General features: G+C 48.1%; 1 protein-coding gene across 1 annotated transcript in view; it reads left to right on the top strand.

Moving 5' to 3' along the window:
* Positions 1-21,041, top strand: part of LOC144172504 (arylsulfatase B-like) — a 160,174-nt gene that overhangs the window by 122,423 nt on the left and 16,710 nt on the right. The window contains exons 9-10 of the mRNA XM_077701191.1: positions 6,317-6,440; positions 19,670-19,963. Coding sequence (XP_077557317.1) covers positions 6,317-6,440; positions 19,670-19,963 — 418 coding nt within the window. The remainder of the gene's footprint in view (positions 1-6,316; positions 6,441-19,669; positions 19,964-21,041) is intronic.

The following is a 21,041-nucleotide window of genomic DNA, read 5'->3' as shown; positions in this document are numbered from 1 at the left end:
TGTGAGGGTAATTTCAAAAACACTCGGCGAACAGGTAATCGTGTATATAGTATAAACCAAAAGATAGTCCCGGGAATATTTTCAACTTTCTGAAAAATACACAACCTCTCTACTTTATTCAGCTTGCAGTCGTGATGACAGTTGCTTGGATAGCTGTGTATACGTTTCTTTTTTGGAGCGTATGCATGTACCTGCACATGCCTATTTGCAGATGGCGTGCACATTACCAAGAACCTGCAGGTATGATCTAGTCTTCTCCATTTCTTGTAGCGTGCCAAAAAGCTAGCCAGTCATGGCACGGAACCGTGGATTAGTTGAGAAAACGGCGGCAATAAAGTGTACACACCAGAGAACAAAAGGAAAAACTTGCTTTGAAAATAGAGATGGCTAGAAAAGTCATTGTAAAGGTTGCTCACTTACATGCATGCCTCCATGTAGGTGTCAAACCGTTTACTGGTAATCAGTAAAGTTTTATACACAGATACTAAATCGAGTTGTTTTCACCAGAAGTAAAAAGATACTGGCCGGGTATCTGTTCTTTTCGCCGCCCATGCTTTAGAAATAAGAGTCTCCTACTTCCCCGCGCCTGGTTCTTTCCCACTTGCTGTTTATTGTAGCCCACGTAGGCCTCCCTCCGCTCCTGGATGCCATACCAGGCGTACGCCATGGATTATGTGCGGATGACATCACCATATGGGCCACTCATGGGTCACTGGGGGAAATGGAGACCAACCTACAACACGCAGCCGACATTGTCTGTGAATACGCACGACGATGTGGCCTAGCGTGTGCGCCGAAAAAATCTGAGCAGCTTATCCTGTCACCACGTAAAAAAACTCCCTCCCGGGTCGCCAACCATCTCCGTAGAAGTGGATGGCCACCCTATTGTTCCAACTCAGCAGGTGAGAATCTTAAGCATGCTTCTACATACGGATCGCTCGAATACCAAACTCATGGACCGACTTAAGCACACCACGGAGCAAGTCTCCCACATGATCCGCAGGGTCAGCCCAAAAACGAGAGGTATACGAGAGGCGGATGTGCTAAGGCTAGTCGAAGCCTTTGTCATCTCTAGGATTACTTACGCCATCCCCTACGCTGTGCCCTCAAAGGCTGAAAAGATCAAGGTAGAGACTATCATATGCAAGGCATACAAGCTGGCGTTGGGACTACCTGTCAGCACCTCGACACAGAAACTACTACACTTGGGAGTTTGTAACACCTTGGATCACTCCTCGAAGCTCATCACATGAACCAATTATTACGGCTGAGTTCCACCTCCACCGGCAGAACAATTCTGAACCAGCTATGCCTGCGCTCACAGATTCAACACCCACAGACCGATGCGAGTCAGCTTCCGCATTAGATTCGCCAATTTATCGATGTGGCCCCACTACTCCGGAACATGCATCCAACACACCACCAGGATTTCAGAGACGCCAGAGCGAAAGCAATCTTCAAATGGTGCGGCCAAAACTCCACCACAGTATAAACGGACGCAGCATCCTATCCCGGGAGGAGAGCTATGACCGCTGTTGTGACTACAGCTCAAGCCCTCCTCACGACTGCATCAATTCCTACCACCCATGCACTACAGGCAGAAGAAGTGGCCATAGCCCTAGCGATTCCTCAAACCCCTGCGGTGATCATCATTGCGGACTGCCAACAATCATGCAGAACATTCTCTAGCGGCTTCTTCCCACCCTGCGCCACACAAATTCTACAGCAGCATCCTCCACAACACCGTGTAAGGATTATTTGGGCTCCCGCCCATGCCGATGTCCCCGGCAACGAAGCTGCCCACCAGCATGCCCGAGATTTGACACACCGGGCTAGTCAGGAGATCGGCGAGCAGCTGCGTGTCTGTCCCCTTTTTACATACACAGAAATCACGCAGCACTACCGCCTGCAGCGAACAATGCACCCTCCGCCACACAAAAACCTCTCAAAAGAGCAAGAACACACCTTCGATGCATCCAAACCAACATCTTTCTCTACCAAACTAGAGCCCACATTCTGGCCCCCACCCTCTACTCCTCGGAATGCCGCTTCTGTGAGGCTCCGGGCACGCTTTACCACATTCTGTGGGGCTGCGAGAAGAACCCCAACCTTCCCCCCCTGACCTTCCCCTACCCTGAGCACTGGGAGAGAGCACTGGTCAGCTCGTACCCTGATGACCAGCTTTGGCTGGTGAAGAGGGCTCAAAAAGCCGGATGGTCTCAAGCGGTCCTGGAATAAAGACTCTTCCCCAAAGCGAACTGCTTTATAGGGATGTTTATTCCTCCTCGTACTCCTCTCCTGCTTCCCTCGCATCGAATGTCATGTATATATTTGAGATTTCATTTTAGATTCAAAGCATCTCTTAGTCGATCCTCCGTCGTCCGTCGGCGTCCGGCGTCCGCAACTCTCCTTTTCGTCCCCCTCTCCGCGCCAGCTGTGATAACGCCTCTCCTCCTCGCCGCTCGGCTCGCCTCGTGCCGGCTCAGGAAGACACCGGCAACACTGTCACTCCAGGAGCCCTAACCAGCTGTGATAACGCCGCTCTCCTCAACACCGCTCGGCTCATCTAGTGCCGGTCCAGGAAGAAACCGGCGAGACTGTGGCTGCATGAGCCATTTCATGGTCGGCTGAGTGCCTCCCTTGTTGTTGCGCCGTCCACACCCCCCTGCGCATGCGCATCTCTCCTCCATTCTCCTCTCCTCCAGCTGTATAAAAGCAGGTGCGCGCGCTGCGCAGCGTTCACTCTGCTTCGAGACACGACCTGCGCCTGTTCTGCTCCGGTGTGGAACCTAGACGGAAACCCCATGCTCTGCATCGCCATATAGTTCCCTTCGGGGTGACGGTGTAATTTTGGATGCGGAGCGTCTTGTGCTCGGGGGTATGTCCCGCGGCGTCGGCGGTGGTGCGGCGTCCGCACACCACTGTTTCTTGGCCAATCCCCCACGTGGGTACGTGCTATAGAAGAGGAACAACAAAAACAACAACCACTAGAACTCCGGTTGTGCTTGCGCTTGACTCCGTGATTGCTCAGATGAAGTAGAATGGAAGCAACGCCCCCTCAGGGAGTGTGCTGACGCAATTAAATGAGAGCATTGGCGCAAACACTGAGAGCAATTACACCCAACTACAATCCACGGAACATGTATCGATCTTGTCTTTACCAACTGCAACGGCCACGACTACATACAAAGGCTGCTACGAGATCCACCGAATGTGCACTTCAGCGACCATAAGGCCGTCATACTCAAAGTAACAAGACGTGCAACCTCCTAAATATAGACCTTTGATACCACTTGAATCTCGTCTCACTCGCGTGTATACGCATACAATAAGGAAAATTACACCCATCTCCCCGAAGGGAACCATGAGTAGGATATATGAGCATTACGGGGTTCACTACATTTCCACCAAATTTGGCTAACAGACATAATGGAAACGCAAACGGAACCCCCATGACGCTCCGCATCCTACTCATGGTTCCCTTCGGGGAGATGGGTGTAATTTTTTTTGTTTACTTTTTACACTGTGCGTGGCGTGTTTTTGAAATCGTTTGCGCGGGTGGGGAGAGTCGCATTGGCAAGCAAATTTTGAGCGTTGCGGCAACATCAACTTTCTAGTGAATTTTCCGTAGGTCCTAACGTTTTTATGTACCCTGAATAGAGAGCCATACTGACGTTGACCAAGAAAACTGATCTATTTATGTACTGATCAATAGATCAACTGATCTATTTATGCGAGATAAAACTGATCTACTCACCTTTACCCCTCAGGTAAATTACTGGCTAATATTAGTACAGAGTGAAGTTCTATATGCTTCAGAATTCACGTCTGGCGTCTATAAATGGCAACCTGCAGAGTGTGAGTTTACAGAAAGTGGCTGTAAATTATGTGGCATTGAAACCATCCCAAAAGGACTAAACAACAATTTGCTGCTGAGATCACCTTACATACGCGACATTTCACCCAAAATGTAAATAATTCCAAATAAATTTTTAGGCACATAGAATTTCAGTCTGCTGAGAGTACACAGTAATTTACGTAGGAAGTACGCTAACAGAAAACAGCTGTTACTCGTGTTTAGTCGAAACCACCTGGAAACGACCTATATAAAAATTAGCCGAGGGGCAGCCCTGAAGGGCAGCGCCAAGTTTCATTACTATTGGTGGTTTCGTTGGTCAGAATAAAGGTGGAAATATTGTGAACTTCCCGCCTGCTCTCAATTTACGATATTCTATGGTACGAAACAGGACATATTCAGGCTTGTGCACTAGACTAAAACGTGGGTGGTGGTATGCTCGATGGCACATAAAAAACCTGTTAATTGTGTGCACTCTTTGGACTGCGCTGTGCTTGGCCGGTCAAACTCCCGGGCAGAGTGCAATGGCCTTAATTGATTGTACGTCAGACAAGCAGGGGTGTGTCCGGTCAAGTATTGTTTTAATAGACAGTAGCGGGCATTACAACTTTCGATGAAAAACAACAAATTTGTTTGCAAAATATTTTTCAACCAAATTAGCAACGGAGGGTATGAAAAGCAAGAACGAATTGTTTCCCGCATGGTCAGGTCCTAACTATTCATACCATATGCGGGAGGCACAGTTTAGTGACAGATGTTCAGACTTCCAACCAACCGAAGAGCGCCTGTTTCACTAATGCGTATTCCTCCCTCGTTGTGTTGGTTCGTTCCCATGGAAAACCGGCGGAATGTACGTTTATGGCTTTATTTCAGTAAAGTATTATTGTTGTATCCTGGCTGCAAGACTACATATTTCAGACTAAGTTACCCTTTCAAACGTATATCACTCATGATATACGCAGCCCATCACCGTAGAAAAAATACTGACCCTTCCAATAGACTACCCGTCCCGCCCGCTTAAAACAAGGCAATAAAAATAACCTCAAGGCGCCTTCAAAAACAACTCTTTAGGAAACGTTTTGAGGTTCCCCGTTATACAAGGTGCGGGCTCACAGCGGCAGCTTCGGCTGTTTATAAAAATGTCAGGTTGAAATTTTACATGGAAAAATGAGAACCTATTTATCTCTTGTTCACAAGACAGAAGGGTGCGGTTGGACGTACGATGTTAACGTGCGATTACCATGATATCTTTGAGCGACGGTGAAAACGCTAGCTCAACATACATCGTGCTCACCAGCAGAAAACGCATTTGTTAGATCAGCCATTCAAGTGCAGCCCATATCCCTAGCTTGGCTTCTTTTCAACCATTACCTTATGTGTTATTTAAGCTTTTATACTTCCGTTACGGTTGACGCTGACGAAGAAACGCTCGGTAAGATGCGTGCGCTACAAAGAGAGCACCAAGCATGGCCGCGGCGCCGAGGATATTCCCATGAACATACGTTGGGAGGGGTCAACAGCTGTCACAGCCGATTCCCAAGCAGCTAGGAGATAATGTTTTATCGGACGGAGTTGTAATAAAAAACGCAGCGTGGTACTAATGCACTGGTCATGCATAGCCAGAAGTGGACCCTAGGGATATTTTGATAAAACATTTTTGCCACCCTACTCCGGAGACAGAACGCGAGAGTCGGCGAACAAAAGCGGAATAAAAACTCTGCATTTTGAACACGAAAATCACCAATAAATATTTATATCAGGCTAATATGTGGAAGGGAACAACTATAGTCACAACAGAGGCAGAAAAATAGAATAAATTTTAAAACAGGCACAATTATCTTCAATAATTATAAAGCGATAACGAATCTAGAATCTCGCTACTGCACATACGTTTGCTTAGACAGAAAGTGTATATCATGAGCTTACACCTGTGGCAGCTCGCATGAGCAGTGTTGTTGACAAAACAGAAGTCATACAGGTACAGAACGCTGGGTTCCTTGCACCTGCACTTGGCGCTTGCGGATAAAGCGGGTAGTGACGGTAGCACCTATAGTTGCGTACTAGTACGCCTGTAATTAAATATGCTGGATTAATTTAGTTGAATCGACAAGAAAATTTAAAAGGCTAAGAAAAATACAACATAATTACTTCATACAGATTCCCAATGTCCACGCACACGCACAGACACACGCATGCATGCACGCTCCGAACGCCCGCCTACACTTAGCCCGGCACACACAGACATGATCGTGAAATATCACAGCAAATGGTACGGAGCTTGGTTTAGACTATTTAAATAAAAGACGCCCATGCTGTACTGGACGTAAAGTATGCACAGCGCTCTGCAGTGAAGCGCGGCTGCCATGTTATTCTGAGTTTTTTTAGAGATTGGATGTTCGTGAATGCATATTTTCGACAGTAACATTGTTGTGTTTGTTCATTGTTATTTTTTATTTCCAGCCACTGTTTCTCTTCCTTAGCCATCAGGCAGTTCATTCAGGTATCGAAGTATCTTTTGCCGCTCCTACGGAAAATATAAAGAAATTCCCGTACATACGTGAAGAAAACCGCACAATATTTGCCGGTAAGTAGGTTGAAAGATCGCCGTCTTCACACTCGCGGGGCTTGAAAAAGTTTATACAAACCATTGTTCTTGAGTTTTTATACGAAGCGAAACTTTTGTGAACTTTAGCGTTTGCTGTTTAGCACAGACATCATATAATGACGCATTTTCAATTATCCGGTGCTAGTAACATTTTCTTAATCGCCGTCATTTGCACATCCTACACTTGATGACCGTGTGATAAGCTAAACTACCTACTCTTTCACCTGCACAAGTCGTGGTTACGTGCGGAAGAATCTTGGTTCTTTTTGATACCATTCAAACATTGTTCGTTCAGTCATTCTAATGTTATATTTGTACAATGTACTCGCACTGGAGATAAAAAGTAAAAACTCCAAAAAATTATTTTTTTTTGTAATGCCGCGGGAACAAAGTGTGCAGGACATGCCATGCGGTACGCATTTTCGCAGAATTACTCGATACAATTGTTTGCGTAATTAGGCAAAGTACACTTTATTAGCGCGAATACCACAAAATTTCTTGCGGTGATAGTATCATCATCATCATAATCTTCTTCAGACAATCTACGCCGTCAGCCTATCATCAGCCTATCTGCGCCTATCTACGCCGGTTTTATCTTACACAACCGTGTTGTTAAAACACACAAATCAGCATACAGGGGAAGTGTCAGAGGCTCTTTTATATCAAAAAACCTTCCCAAGATCGTCTAAAAGCAGCGATAGAAAGCGCACACCTCTCCCGACAGCTGAGAGGCATTATTCACTTCCAGCGCTTCATGAAAGGTTTGAGATTGGCGACGGTTTTTCCAACTCAGGCCGGTCTTTTCTTTACGCTTTTTTCCCTGCTTCTTCACTGTCCTTCGTTTCTTATGCTTGAGACAATGTCCGCGATTGTTTTACGCGTATGGAGCCCCGCCGGCAGGATGTATGTTTGTTGTTTTTTTTACAGTACGTGTATCACCTTCTCAAGGTATCACATTTTTCAACTTTTGGTGGCTCAACGAACCGACGATGCCCCTGGGCTACGAGGACCCCCGCAGTGGAGTGCAGGAGTGTGGATTAATTCGTACCACCTGGAGATGTTTAGAGCGCCGAAATCCTGACAGCACATAGGCATTTTCGCTTTTCTCCTCCACCGGAAAAGCAGCCAATGCGGCCGGGATCGAACCCACCTTCTTTGGCTCAGCTGCTAAACGTCTTAGTCACACAGCCACCACAGCGGGTCCGTTCAAGCTAGACTCTTCCTGTACATATCATGCATCTATCAGATATTCTCGGCGATACCAAGACACGAAAATTAGAAAGACCAGAATATACTGACGCAAACCCGAAAAGAGAAAAACTCTGAAATGTAGCCTGCCGTTTGACGCTTCACATTCGAAAAAGAAACAAAAACACGCAATTGGCGCAGTTAACACATTAAGCAGCGTGATATCGTTAAGAAAATGATTGGCGGAACGGAACTTTCAAAACCAAAAGCGGAAAAAGAAAAAAAATAGAACATTCACAATTGTGACCTACGAATCTAAAATTACTCATCCTGCCCATCTTCCCACAAAAGGAAGACAAAAATCAAAACCCAAAGAGAGAGCGAGATAGAAAACCAATACTGAAAAACGCCTGCAGAGCAGTTAGGCTACCCCTTCATGGGGGCCGTCACCGTGACGTGGCCTGGACGTCGTCGTGACTGCGTCCTGAGGGCCGCTTCTGGGTTCCGCACATGGGTCCAGGAAGGCTTGCGCCCCCCTCCTCCGCGGCTTCTCCCGGTCGCTGCTTTTCGAGGGCCGCCGCGACCTGCTGGATGGCCTGGAGTTGTAGTCCGTAGTTATAGCTCTTTGTTACAGCCTCCAGCTGCGGTGGGGCCATATTCTTCTCGTTTGCCTCACGTGGGTTCACTTCACAGTTCCACAGAATGTGAGCTGCCGTAGCTCGCTCCTTCGCGCACAACCTACATACCTCACTGTCATACACAGTGGGGCAAATGTACTTGCAAGCACCGGGGTGATCAGGGATCCAGTCTGCAGCTGTCGGTAAAGCACTGCCTCCGCGCGGGTGCTTCCCGGGTGCAGAGGTGGCATAGGTCTCCTATTCAGTCGATACCACTTCACGATATCGTTGTAGTTGATCATCGTATCCTTGCTAATGTCGAACAGTCTCCACAACGGGTCGGCCTGGCTGGCTGCCGCACGGTTGGTGAGTCCTCGCGCTACTGTATTGGCCATCTCGTTGACTCTCGTTCCCCCTGCTCGAGACACGTGGGCCCGTGTGGGCTGGGAAATATTTGATTGATACCGCTGTCGTGTTGTCTTCCATCTTGCGCGGGATGTCCGCCGCTGCCCTGCACACCCTGTTATTGGCATTGTTCCGCCCTGCTCTGCGGGAGTCACACAGCACCATCGTACACGCCGGGTCCGCGATAGCCAGTGCGTTGGCCACCTCCTCTGATTGATGTACCTTCTTAGTATAATTACTCCCGACTATCTTGGTCTCCCCGGTTGATGCCGCAACCACCGGAGTCACGTAGGCTCCGGGGGTGTCTTGATATTTTTCCGCGTCCACGTACACGGCACCGTTGTCGGTAGCGTAGAGGTCTATAAGGGCCTGGGCTCAGGCTAGTCGCCTTTCCTGATTGTGCTCAGGGTTCATGTTTCTGAGCACCGGGCATATGTTAAGTCGGCGGCTGACAGCATCCGGTAACGAGAACCCAAAAAAGAACGATAAAAAAACGTATAAAACTGGTGAACTGGACTCATGATGGCCTACGGCTTGCATCTCCACGAAAATTCATTAGTGTTATTTAAAGGTACTTGTTCCTTGTAATCGCGTACAGTGAACTACGGTTAAGATGAACTTGAAAGGAACATGGTATCTTGTTCGTCTAATCAGCTGTGTGTCATATCGCTTGCCCTCCCAAAAATAACCGGCAACACGCCTTGGTGCGTGCTAATATCTTGCTTCAAGACAGTGTTTGAAGCAGACGGACAGTGGAGGAAAAAATTAAATCTCTTTTTTATTTTTCCCTCCACACGAACGCCAGTGAACTCATGCTCCCCTTGGGGTACAGCATTGGTCAGAAGAGCTGCTATGTTCGGAAGCAGGAAATCTCCATCTGCGGTTTACTTTTCATTTTTTTCTGCTAGCTTTGCACCTCTGCTCTGTAGAGCAGAGCAGCCACGACACGTGCGCCGCCCCTTTTTTATCACGAAAGTGTTTTATGCCTGGGTACACAAACCTCACCGATGTCATATTCGTCACGGAAATGACATCACCAGAAAAAGTTCCAATGTCGCGGCGGCGCTAGGTTTCGGTCCCACGATCATTCTAGCCTCAATAGGAGGTGAGAAACACCCTACCGACTGAGCCATGAATTCATGGCCCGAAGGTCGTACTAACGCGCCTTATGTCCTTCCCTCTAAGTTTTCCATTCAGATGGTGCTGCCGTATAGGAGAGGTGAAGCGAAGTAGTACGTCATCACGCTAAGGAGCGCTGATAATGGGCGCCTAGAAGGGGCAGCGTGTAGCAGCCGATGATGCTGTGTTTATGCGTCTGCCGCCTGTGTGGAACGCCACTCAGCTTGTGGAACGCCGCAGCCGCGTTCCACAAGCTGACTTCATCGCAACGCAAGCGTCTGGCGTAGACGCCACGTAGCAGGGCCAATGTGGTCGCACGTTTGCCTAAGTGATCCGCCAGCAGAACGTCGCTCGACAAACACTCTCACAAGACCACTGAAGACCCGCAAATCATGCTCCTTGCACTATCGCGTACTCTGATTTCACCAAACGATTTGATGACCATCCGTTCCGTTTCGTTCGCACGGTTTGCAAGCGCTTGGCGTTTCCATGGAATTAACTCAATGCTCCGGGACGTGCAATAAAGCGTCTAATGTTCATGCGTCTAACGGTGTCCTACTCACGAAATATAAAGAGCAATGTGCAAGTTCATATCATTGAACAATAAATATTCAAATGCTGCTGTGAAGGTACATTTCACCTTCGTGTTTTACTGATTCGTATAACCCGCCGCGGTGGCTCAGTGGCTAAGGCGTTGCGCTGCTGTGCACGAGGTCGCGGGTTTGATTCCCGGCCGCGGCGACCGCTTTTCTGATGCAGACGAAAAGCAGAAACACCCGTGTGTACTAGATTTCGACGCACTGTAAAAATCCCCAAGTGGTCAAAATTAACCCGGAGCCCTCCACTACGGCGCGCCTCATCGCCTGCGTTGCGTCGGCACGTTAAAGCCTACAATCATCATCTTATTCGTATGAACGGAGGATTAACCACTTTTTTCCTATTCTTTTCCGTTGTCTCCATGGCCTGAAAGGTGCTAGAAGTGGTAGCTTTATCCGCGTGTCTTTTTTTCGCTCCCTCCCTTTTTTCGTGGCAAGAATTCGCTTCGCGCCCTCCTGAAACGTTCCGTGTGTACCGAATTATGGGAATGCGAAGCGCATTCCTAGCATGGCACGAAGCGGCCACAACACAAGAAAGTTTTTGAGAAGCACATGAAAATAAAACAGTGCATACCTGTCGTAAAATTTGACACCTGTTTTATTTCTGTAGGATCTATGGAACAGCGAAATCATTTTCCGTATGAATTCCGTACATACGGACAACACGGAAATCATACGGAACGTGATTTTGCGTATTATTGAAGATAGAAATACGAAAACTGTACCAAACGTTTATATTGTGCGAACTCATCAGATATCCTTGTGTGTCGAACTCATATCTACTTTCATTACACTTGGGGGCTTAACACTCCGTTTTAACTCCGTATTCCCATAATTCCGTATATACGGAACGCTTCAGTAGGGGCGCGCTGTGGTTTCCTTTTACTTTTCTTTCCATCTGGTCGCCGGAATTCCCCGCTGCAACCCGAAAAGGCTGCCATGTTTGCAACCCAGAATCGCCAGCAGTGGTGGTTAGCCCAAAAGTTGTTCGTCTTAACCGAACAGTACGTGCAAGGCTGTTCCTCTTAAGCGGATGTTTTTTTTTGCATTGGGTCTCTGGAAACCCAAAAAAACATTCCCACGTTGTTCGGCATAAGCAAGCATTCCTCTTAACCGAGCTCGTCTTAACGGGCGTTCACTGTATATGTACAGTCTCCTACATTTTTAATAATATCACGGAAGAGACGACCGATCACCGTGTCAGCGCCTCATCACGATGTCAGCGGCAAAATAGACGAGAGTACGCGCACACCCATAAAGCCCTAACCTCTGTGAGCATCGTCTGCTACGCTGTTTTGTAGAGGGCGGTATTCCCCCTGCCATTGTACCTGCATGAATTGTTGACAGGGAACAGGGATTTTTTGAAGCAACTGCGCATTTCTATTGCGCGCTTAATGTTTCTCTCGTAGATATTGTCCGGAACGTTCATCAGGAGCGTTCACAATGGTTAGATTCTTTTGGCACCGAGCAAACGGCCTTCGCCTATACAAAAAGCAAGAGGTGGTTCGCTCTAAGGAGAACACCGGAGCAGACGACGCTAACACAGCAGATAGTTCTACGCGCGTGCGCGTACTCTCGCCTTTTTTTGCCGCTGGACTTCCTGATAAGGCGCTTACTTCCCGATCGGTCGCCTCTCCCGAGATATTATTAAAACTTTGGGAGGCTTTGCAATATTGGGAGAATGAAACCAAGGAAACATTAACCAGGCGATAACCCAACATATCTGGCTGCTTGTGACCTAATGAGGCTCTAAAAAGCACCAAGAAGACAGGTGGTGTAAGAATGTAAATTATTCGCAGGTTGTTCTGGAGATTTAGGAAACATTTTCACTCGCTTTTTGCGCCCTGGCATACACAAAACAAAACAAATCTCTTACCTTGATATGGTATCAGCTCAACAATATGTTTCTTCTTTGTGCGCATACCTAATCGTTCTACTTTAGTGGCTCTATTAGTTTAAGGCTGTACTTTAGCTACACAGGAACTACGGAAAATATAAGTCGGCGCACACGACAGCATATTACTCCGCACCAAGTTTTCTAACTCTCAAAAAAGACACCCCTCCAATACTGAGCGGAAAGTGCTCCGTATTTCGACAGCAGTCCTTTTGAGTTTTGTTTTTCTATGTTTGGCAATTCCAATCCCGCCAGTTTGCTCCCTGGTCTGACCAACTCAAGCTACATTCTTTACCGCTACTCGTATGCACTTTCTTGCCTTGACACTGTGGCGTAACTCGTATTTAAGCTGAGTATTTTCAAAACGAAATCTCAAACACTCTTTGAGCAGCTCGAATATACCGGCGCGACATTTATGGCAGTAGCCCGGAATACCTTAGCCAGATATTGCACGTGCACGAGAATCAGCAAGTTCGCACATCGCTGTGAGCAATGCGCAAAAACGAACGGCGCTCTTTTCAATTTCCCTACTTATGCACCGCTGTTATGGCGTCAGTTCAGAGGTAGTTGCCATATTGGCTCTTTCTGCTTAACGCCACAGTTTCTAGAGGTAACACAGTATTAGGTAAATCTAGATATTGTATCAATTTATTTTTCACTGCGCAGATTTGTTGCTTTAAACTTATAAGAACGGCCAAAGAAATGTTCTTCTGTCGCATTTCCTGTACAAACTGCGCCGCTGTGCACTAACCTCGTGTATGCCTAAACCTATACGCAGTGATTCGGCTGTTTTATTGTTTCGAGGGCACGCGGACTCGGTGTGCAGAATGCCGTACTTCGCTCTGAACCAGACCACTCAGAGATTCTTGATTCAAAAACGCCCTACCATCCTGAGCTAACGCTTGCGAGCGTACGAGTTGCCCTTGCCCCAGCTGGCGGAGATCTGGCGTCGGCGGGTGCGCGAAAAAGCGAAGACGGCTCCAGCGAACCTGATTCCGGTGTCTGGTCGCCTGCATTTTTAGCGACTTTAAGGCGCAGAGTGCCCGAGTACCGGCCGAAATTCATATCCGTGCTCATCGCTTCGGGATCTGTGCATTGTGTGAGGAAATGCAAGGAAATGACAGCGGGTAGCAGAGTCCGAAAACCCACAAACAGGCACCAATGCCTCCACCGGACTCACAGCACCGTAAATGGGCGACTTTACTTGCCGGGGGATAAAAAAGAGAAAACTCGCCGGCCCGTAATATCGCCGCCAAAGAAAACGTCCGAAACCGCATCACCGGGGGCCTCTCGGTGAGAGGTGCTCAGCCTTCATCGCGCTAAGCCAAGGTTGAGTTCAGAGGAAACGGCACCAACGCGATTATGCGCGTTTTTTTTTCCTCTCACGTAGGTGCTGTGATACTGAACTCATCCTGAACCTTTCCTATTCAGGATACTGAACTCTTCCTGATACTGAACTTTAAGAACTCTTCCGGCAGGAGATGCCTGGCACAATATACCTCATCCCAGAAATATATTTCAAATCGTCGGTGATAAGTGTTTCTGGGTCCCCATGAAAACAAGGTTCTTCTTCTGTCGGTCCTATGTCAGTGAAGCGGTTCGATATGAGTGTTTTGGAAAAAGAGATGCGTTCTTGTGTACTTCAAGAACCACTAATTACCAAGGAATTACTAGCCTCACTGCGTTATCTGCACTGCTAATAACCATTATATCTCGTCTCGGAGCACTTCAAGCAGCGACCTGTATTCGTTTGGGGCTTTTAAACGCGTCGGTTTGTTCCTAAAGCTATTAGGGGTGAATTCCCTTAGGGGTTCAGGCTGTCGGCGTCACCTGTCGTCTTCATCGTTTCATGTAGTCACGGAACAAAACATCAGGACACTTGTTTTCAAACGCCTCGCACTAGAACGTAATGCGCACTAAAATGACACACCGGGACATGGTTTTGCAACGCCTCGCACTAGAAATTCTATTCTCCGTGGGCATAAACACGTTTTAAAAGAACATACCTGGACCTTAGTTTTCAACGCCTCGCGCTAGAACGCTTCGGCTTCAAAGACACTACCCTTTAGAAGCGAAGCTCTATACGTTACCCTTCACCCCCCCCACACACACACACTTTTTCACCACCGTCGCAAAAACGCCAAGGCACCAAGAACACACTTTATGCTGCATGCGCCAACTTTCCTCAGGTTTTACGTTAGCGTAGATAGCCCGGGATTTTCACTGATGCATTAGGTTCAGCAGTGTATCCACCATCTTGTTTAAAGGAACACTGAAGTGAATTTGTCAAGCTCCCGTTTTTGCTTTCACTGCGTAGACTGGCTCAGATTAGCACACTTTTCATCGTTTATCCGGTTGACAAATCGGTAATTATTTTACAAAGCGCGAAAGAAGAAAAACTACCATGTGCGGTTTGCGGCGGCCGCCACAACTAAGCCTGTGACGTTGGGACATGGAGGAAAAAAAAGCTTAGGAGAGGCCCCCAGCTATCCCCGCGCATTGGCAAAAGTGTGGAGGAAGTCACGTGCTTTCGGCGGCCATTGGAAGTCGCGTTAGCAACGGCGTCCTAGCAACAGCCCGCCCGCCGTTCGCCAGTCATGGAGGAAAGGCAGCGCCTGCCTTGTCGTCCGATTGCGAAGATTGCTGCATCGCTTTCCTGCGCTGTGGTCTTGCGGAACTCGAAAAGGATGCTGCGAGTTGCGACAGCTGCGCCGATGTGAATATGTAATTTAATTTCTACTTGCAAGTGCACCTTGTACCGCGTCAAGCTTTTGCTCCGGTCGCGATCACGACGCGCCTATTGAAGTGCAGATATCGTGAACGCGCCGTCCCGTCGTACGCGCGGACACCCGTCAGGTAGATTTTCGGGAAGTGATACACGGTGTGCAGTACGTAGGCAGCTGGCAACCGATCGAACGATTCGCAACTCAATTTTTTGGTTATCGCCGCTGCAATACATAGTTTGCTAGGCCGGCAATGCGCGGCAGCGCCTTTGCAACTGTTACAAGGTAGATTCCCAGTTGATATAATTCCATCGTCCTATTACCTTAGTAGGTGTCCGTCTGTTGACTGGAAGAGTGCTGAAACTGGAATGTGGATCTTTTTGTGGTCTCGCTCTGGATTTCGCTTTTCAACGCTTCATACTGCGAGGTTAGTGTATGAATTAACGTTTTCAACTGATATCACCTTGAGTTTATTGACACTGAGACAAGTTGAAACTTGGCGAGAAAAAGTTTATTGACGCCACCCACCCTCTCATTTTTTTTTACTGAATAAAACGTTTTGCTTCCTCCTCCTCCTCTTCCTTCGCAAAAAATTCTATCGAAGGCACGCGAACAACGGTAAAAACATTCCACAATTTCTTAGCGTGAAATCTGCATGAAGTACTGCTTACCTATATATATAGAACGGCCGTTTAATTGACTAGTCATCTCTGGGATTGCCAGTGAAACTGCAACGCAAACTTGGGCACTTTCCAGTCCGGTAGCCGCACGGCGTTCGCCCACTGTTTGCGGCGTTCTCCGTCGCTTGGGAACCTATAAACGGCGGCGATTGCAAACAAAGGATGAATGCACACCAATGTACAGCAATACTTGTCAGCGGAATGATGCACTAACCGGTGGAAAGTGACGCCCAATTCCTTGGGTACCGGTCGCGACTTGCAGCCTGGCACCGAGCATTGCGGCATTGTTAGAGCGAGCCGCTTCGCAAACCTGCTGCGGCCACACTGAAGACGTGTAACAGTGTAACCGCGCGTTTAGGTTCACGGTCACGCACTGCAAAACGGCCTTCTACCTGCCTATCAGCTGATTTCCGCCGGCTCGGCGCTTGCAGATGCAGACGACAAGAGAGGCGATACAGGACGGAGGAGGCGGAGAAGGTGCACCGAGAGAGAGAGGCAAAAAGAGTCCGCCAATGGCATGGAGGGCCAATGGTCCGCCATTCGACTTACAGAAATGGCGTTTCCGGCTGCGCTGGGTGTGACGTCAGGGCCTCTCCTAAGCTTTTCTTTCCTCCAGGGGGGTAAAGCGAGCTCCGACACCGTACTAATCGTGGGCGCTGACATGATACAATTTTCATGGTTGCCAGATCAATTGTATTCAGTCTTCTAAAAAGTTGTTCCGTAATTATTTGACTAAAACAAAAAACTGAAGCAAAATAGTTACAAATAATCGCTTCAGTAATTAAAACTAGCTTTATAAAAAACTTCTAGTGTAACTAATCTCTTATTAGCGGAGAAAGAGTAAGTGTGTAGTTCAGTTTTGGTTTCGATTTTCTTTAAGTGTGCTAGGAAGTGGCGAGGCCCTTGCGCCTGACTGCGTAGTGTGTGTGCAGTCTTCAGCTCAGATCTGCATGCGTGCAAAACGTGTACAACTGGTACAACTTGGATGCACGCGCTGAGAAAGTGCCTCCCCGGGCGCTTGCGAGGCTGTCATTCTTTCTTCACGTTAAGCACCCTATCTATCGACGCCGGAACAGCGATTCTGATCTGACCTTGACTACCGCAAGTTCACTACAGGCTACGGAGTGGCAGCCGGCGATCGTTCCCGTTGGAAGAGAAATAAAAGGAGCTTTTATAATCGTTCAGTTCCAGTTGTTTTATTCATGGAACTTCTTACAGCTCTTCGTGCTTCGAACTTTCGCGCAAACGTTCGTGAAGGTAGAACGAAAAAATAGGTAACGAAATGCGGTTTCTTTTTTAATCAGTCAATGTTCTCTCCTCACGCGCTCTGTGCGGTAAATTAATGCCCATTCAAGACTGCGCATTCAGCCCCGCAAACTTTCCCTTTGAAGTGGTGGAAAGCAGCTAGAACTTGACGAATACAGACAGAAAAGAAAACGGGACACGCCGCGGACTGTATTTCGCATACTCCCTTGGCATGCATTCTTCCACTCCATTGGCCTGCGATCGACCGCGCTCTTTCGTTCCTGTGCTTCAAAGCGCCGCGACTCACCGGCAATATCAGCGTTGGCCCATGCGATGTCTTTTTCGTGTGTCAATAAAGGTTTTACATTGAGCTAAAGCCACAGTCAGTTCACTACACTTCGTTTGAAAAGCATTGAGCGACTCGCAAAAGTCACAGAATGGCAGATAAAGCGGCACAGCGCAAAATGCACGGAGATCATACGGAGATTCATTTCTGTGCACCCAGTACGGATCAGCTGACTCCTTGGCGTCCTCGCGCATGCGATCAGTCGCATTCGAGCTTGCGCGCAAGTGTTGCGTGAGCGTTGCCACATCTTGCTCAAATAGTCTCAGTACATACAAGTCGCACGTACGCTAAACCAAAAACACGTCGGTTACCTACCCACAGGAGATAAACTACGCAATGCTGTTGACGCCGCCTACACAAAATCCGCCTGGCCGGCCTGGCCAGCGGTCCGCCATGTTACAATTTCTCCCGGCATGCTTCGCTAGCCGGACGCGGAAACGCCACAGTAGCACGTTGCCAGATTACAACCCATCGCTTTCGTCGTTTTTAGTAAGCAAAAGCTCAGCTGGCAACCTTCAAATCGTTGTATCATGTCTGCCACCATGTGTCGTACGGTTCCAATGCATTGGCTCAGCGGCGCGCTTTCCCTCTAGAGTATATTATCTCTATGCTTTCCTCCATGCGTTGGGAGGAGGGGGCACCGTGATTGGAAGATGCCCAAAGTTAGCAATTAAACAAGTTTCGGTTTCGGTTTCGGTTCTGTAAAACACAACCAATGGCGTTGTTGGATGGGCATTCTCAATATCTCAGTAATCATCGTACCGCGCTTCGGCCATGTTGTCGGCTGTAAAATGCATAAGATAAGCCTCCCAGGACGGCTTGGAATTGTAGCAATTGCTAGCCGAGCCCTACGCATTGCATGAACGCCCTCCGCGTCCCCGCAGACGCTCAAATGCCATGCGCTTTTCCCCTATATTTGGAGCTTGCCTCACTCATGCCTGTATCGTAAAAAGCGTGTTCGCACCAGCCCAAGGGTCTGTTGATTCTGGCCTGTGCCCACTGCCCGCAAGCAGTCGGTGCGTATGGCAACAGCACGCCAACGAGAACTCGCCAGCGCGCCAGTGCCAGCCTGCGCGCGTTCTGTGAACTAGTTCGCGGAGCAATGAACGTTGCGGCCCCCTAAAAAAGGTGAACTCAGTATAGAAAACATCGGCGGAAAACAAAAAAGGTAATTTATAAAAAAAAACAGCATGTACCTGCGGGGATTTCAACTTGTGACTTGCAAAACACTTGCGCTGACATACCTAGCGCTCCAAACCACTCGGCCACAGGCGAGCGCGACTGACCTTGGAAATATAAGGTATATAATGTATAACCAGTTTACACTTTTATTTAGTTTTAGCATTCCAAGCAGCTTAGGTGGCTATTTGTTGTTTTGCGCTCGTGCAGTAAGCATCCCCCAAGTTTCCACAATATCTCACGTCTAGCAATTCGATTTCTTAGACGGAAAAGTGTTCACAGATGCGTAGTCGTGCTGCTGACCGCTGTGCTTGTTCGCCCAGCGCAAAAAAGTGCTTTCCGCACCCTAGTTTTACGCTGTACGGTAAAAATATCAGTTGATTTTATTTCCTTAGTACCTATATTGACTTCGCTGACTCTTCTCCCGCTTTCAAGAGGCCTTATATTTTCCTACTGGTGTACCAGTCAGCGAAGCGTCGCATGTGCGCTTGTGCAGCGCTTGTGTGAAGCGACCTTGACTTGGAGCTAGATACAGTGTACAAACTAACCAAGTAAAGAAAGGCACATTCTTCCATTCACAAACGTGTCCTGGCTTCGTTTCAAATGAGCGAACGAATTGCGACGACCCGTCGGCGGCCGGCGGACGAAACGCTGGGCCGACTGACTCTGTCTGAAGGCCGGGGAGCCGTGCAGTAGCGCAGCCAATTGCGAGCTCGGCTCCTCCCGACGTCACACGAAAACGCCACAGAAAACGGACGAGCGTAAAGAGAGGACGACAGCATTTTCGAATTAATTTTTCTACTTAATAAAATCGTGTAAACGAGCCCAGAGTGGTCGAAACATGGCCTTGGGACTCCGGACTACAATTTGCGCTAGTAATCCCGCCATGTTTGCATATCACTTCAGTGTCCCTTTAAAAGCCGCATTCAAAAACAATCGCCATTTGCGTGCTGTTTAGTTTGCCAACCACAATGTAACAGCAAATGTTGCCTTCAAAGTATGTTATAAATCAATTGAAAATTTCTTCATCTACCATTCTCTACTGCCACTAAAGAAGTACTCCGTGAAGATTTTGGACAATTTCATTTTTGATTGCAATGGTGTTTGCCAGGTGACTGTGCATGTAGAGCTTTTGATGCCTTACAAAGCATTCAATTTTGCTTTAAAAGAAAGTTTCGTATACATTGAGTGTGTGTTTTTTTTTTGCTTGGCACAGCAATGACCGACGTAATGGACGAGTCTGTGGGCGCCGTTATCAAAGCACTACAAGATGAAGGAGTGCTGAATAACTCAATCGTCGTGTTTATTAGTGACAACGGGGGCACGTCTATTGGCCCTCACTCAACTCGAAGCTTCAACTGGCCCCTTCGTGGCACCAAGCTCTCCCTCTGGGAAGGCGGCTGCCGCGTACCCGGCTTCTTGTGGTCACCTCTGCTCGTCAAGCAGGGACGAGTGTCTCAGCAACTGATGCACATCACCGATTGGCTCCCCACACTGTACAGAGCTGCAGGTAACGTGCGTGTTCAGTCAACGCCCTCTCGTTGCCTTTCCACCGCTGTAGCCTTAGCGTGTGCTCCTGTCTTAGCCTGTCAGCTAAAGTCACTGGAACTAGATCCATCTGACCTTCCCCTAATTCCTATCGTGTGGATCCCTGGCCATGCCGGCCTTCCTGTCAATGAGCCCACCAACACGCTCTCCCCATAAAGGACCCAAAGGGCGACTGAAAAAGGCGTAAGACAGATACGGGGTGATTCGGAGACATCAGGTTCCAGCATTCCACCCCACGAACGTCACAAATATACACTCACACTCGCCAACTACCACTCACAAAGAAAATCATTATCCCCGCCCAATCAGTCCCTATCACGCGCCGACACCATGTCATGGATACAGCTTCAGACGCACATGCTCCCAAACTTACACCACAATCACCTCTTATTTCCCAAGCATTACCCTAGGAACTGCCCGGCTTGCAATAACCGCATTACCACCCTCTACCACTCTGTACAGAAGTGCCCACGACCACCGGGCGGGCTCACCTGTATACGCATCTCCACCCTCCTCTCTTGAGAGGGAGTCTGATCTGTCCAACACTGCCCCGCAAGACTATCAACGGCTGATCTAGTGGGCCCGGCGCACAGCATCTGCCATTAGAGTCCTGAACAGAAGACCCCACTCATTGATGCTGCTCTTCCACAAGCACATGAGTGCAGTAAACGTTTTCCCCACCACCACCAAGGAAAGTATCGACATCAGCGGGCAGAAGGCGTGCAACATTGAGGTGTTGTTGCCAAATTCGGTACGGTGCACCAGGCTCCTCGTCTGCTTCAAATAGAAGTCACCGCTCGCGTGTGGGCGAACGTTTTTACTGTTGGCGAAGTACCCCCTGTACTGTTTTGGAATTTTAATTACAAAACAGTATTTCTCTTTGCACAGTAACGATATTAACGTCAAGGAGAATCACACGATTTCGCTGACTTGTCATAGTTGGTTGCTCTCTTTAGAATATTAATCGCACTGTTTGGGTGAATATTATCTTCATCACAAGTGGCTCATTTTACCGAATGCTGCCAAGAATTGTTGTCCCA

This window comes from Haemaphysalis longicornis, unplaced genomic scaffold (genome assembly GCF_048455015.1).
Source record: "Haemaphysalis longicornis isolate Haplotype H1 unplaced genomic scaffold, Haemaphysalis longicornis Haplotype H1 scaffold_23, whole genome shotgun sequence".
Lineage (NCBI taxonomy): Eukaryota > Metazoa > Arthropoda > Arachnida > Ixodida > Ixodidae > Haemaphysalis > Haemaphysalis longicornis.
Note: the sequence above shows the minus strand (reverse complement) of the source record. Positions and strands in the feature narration are given on the sequence as shown.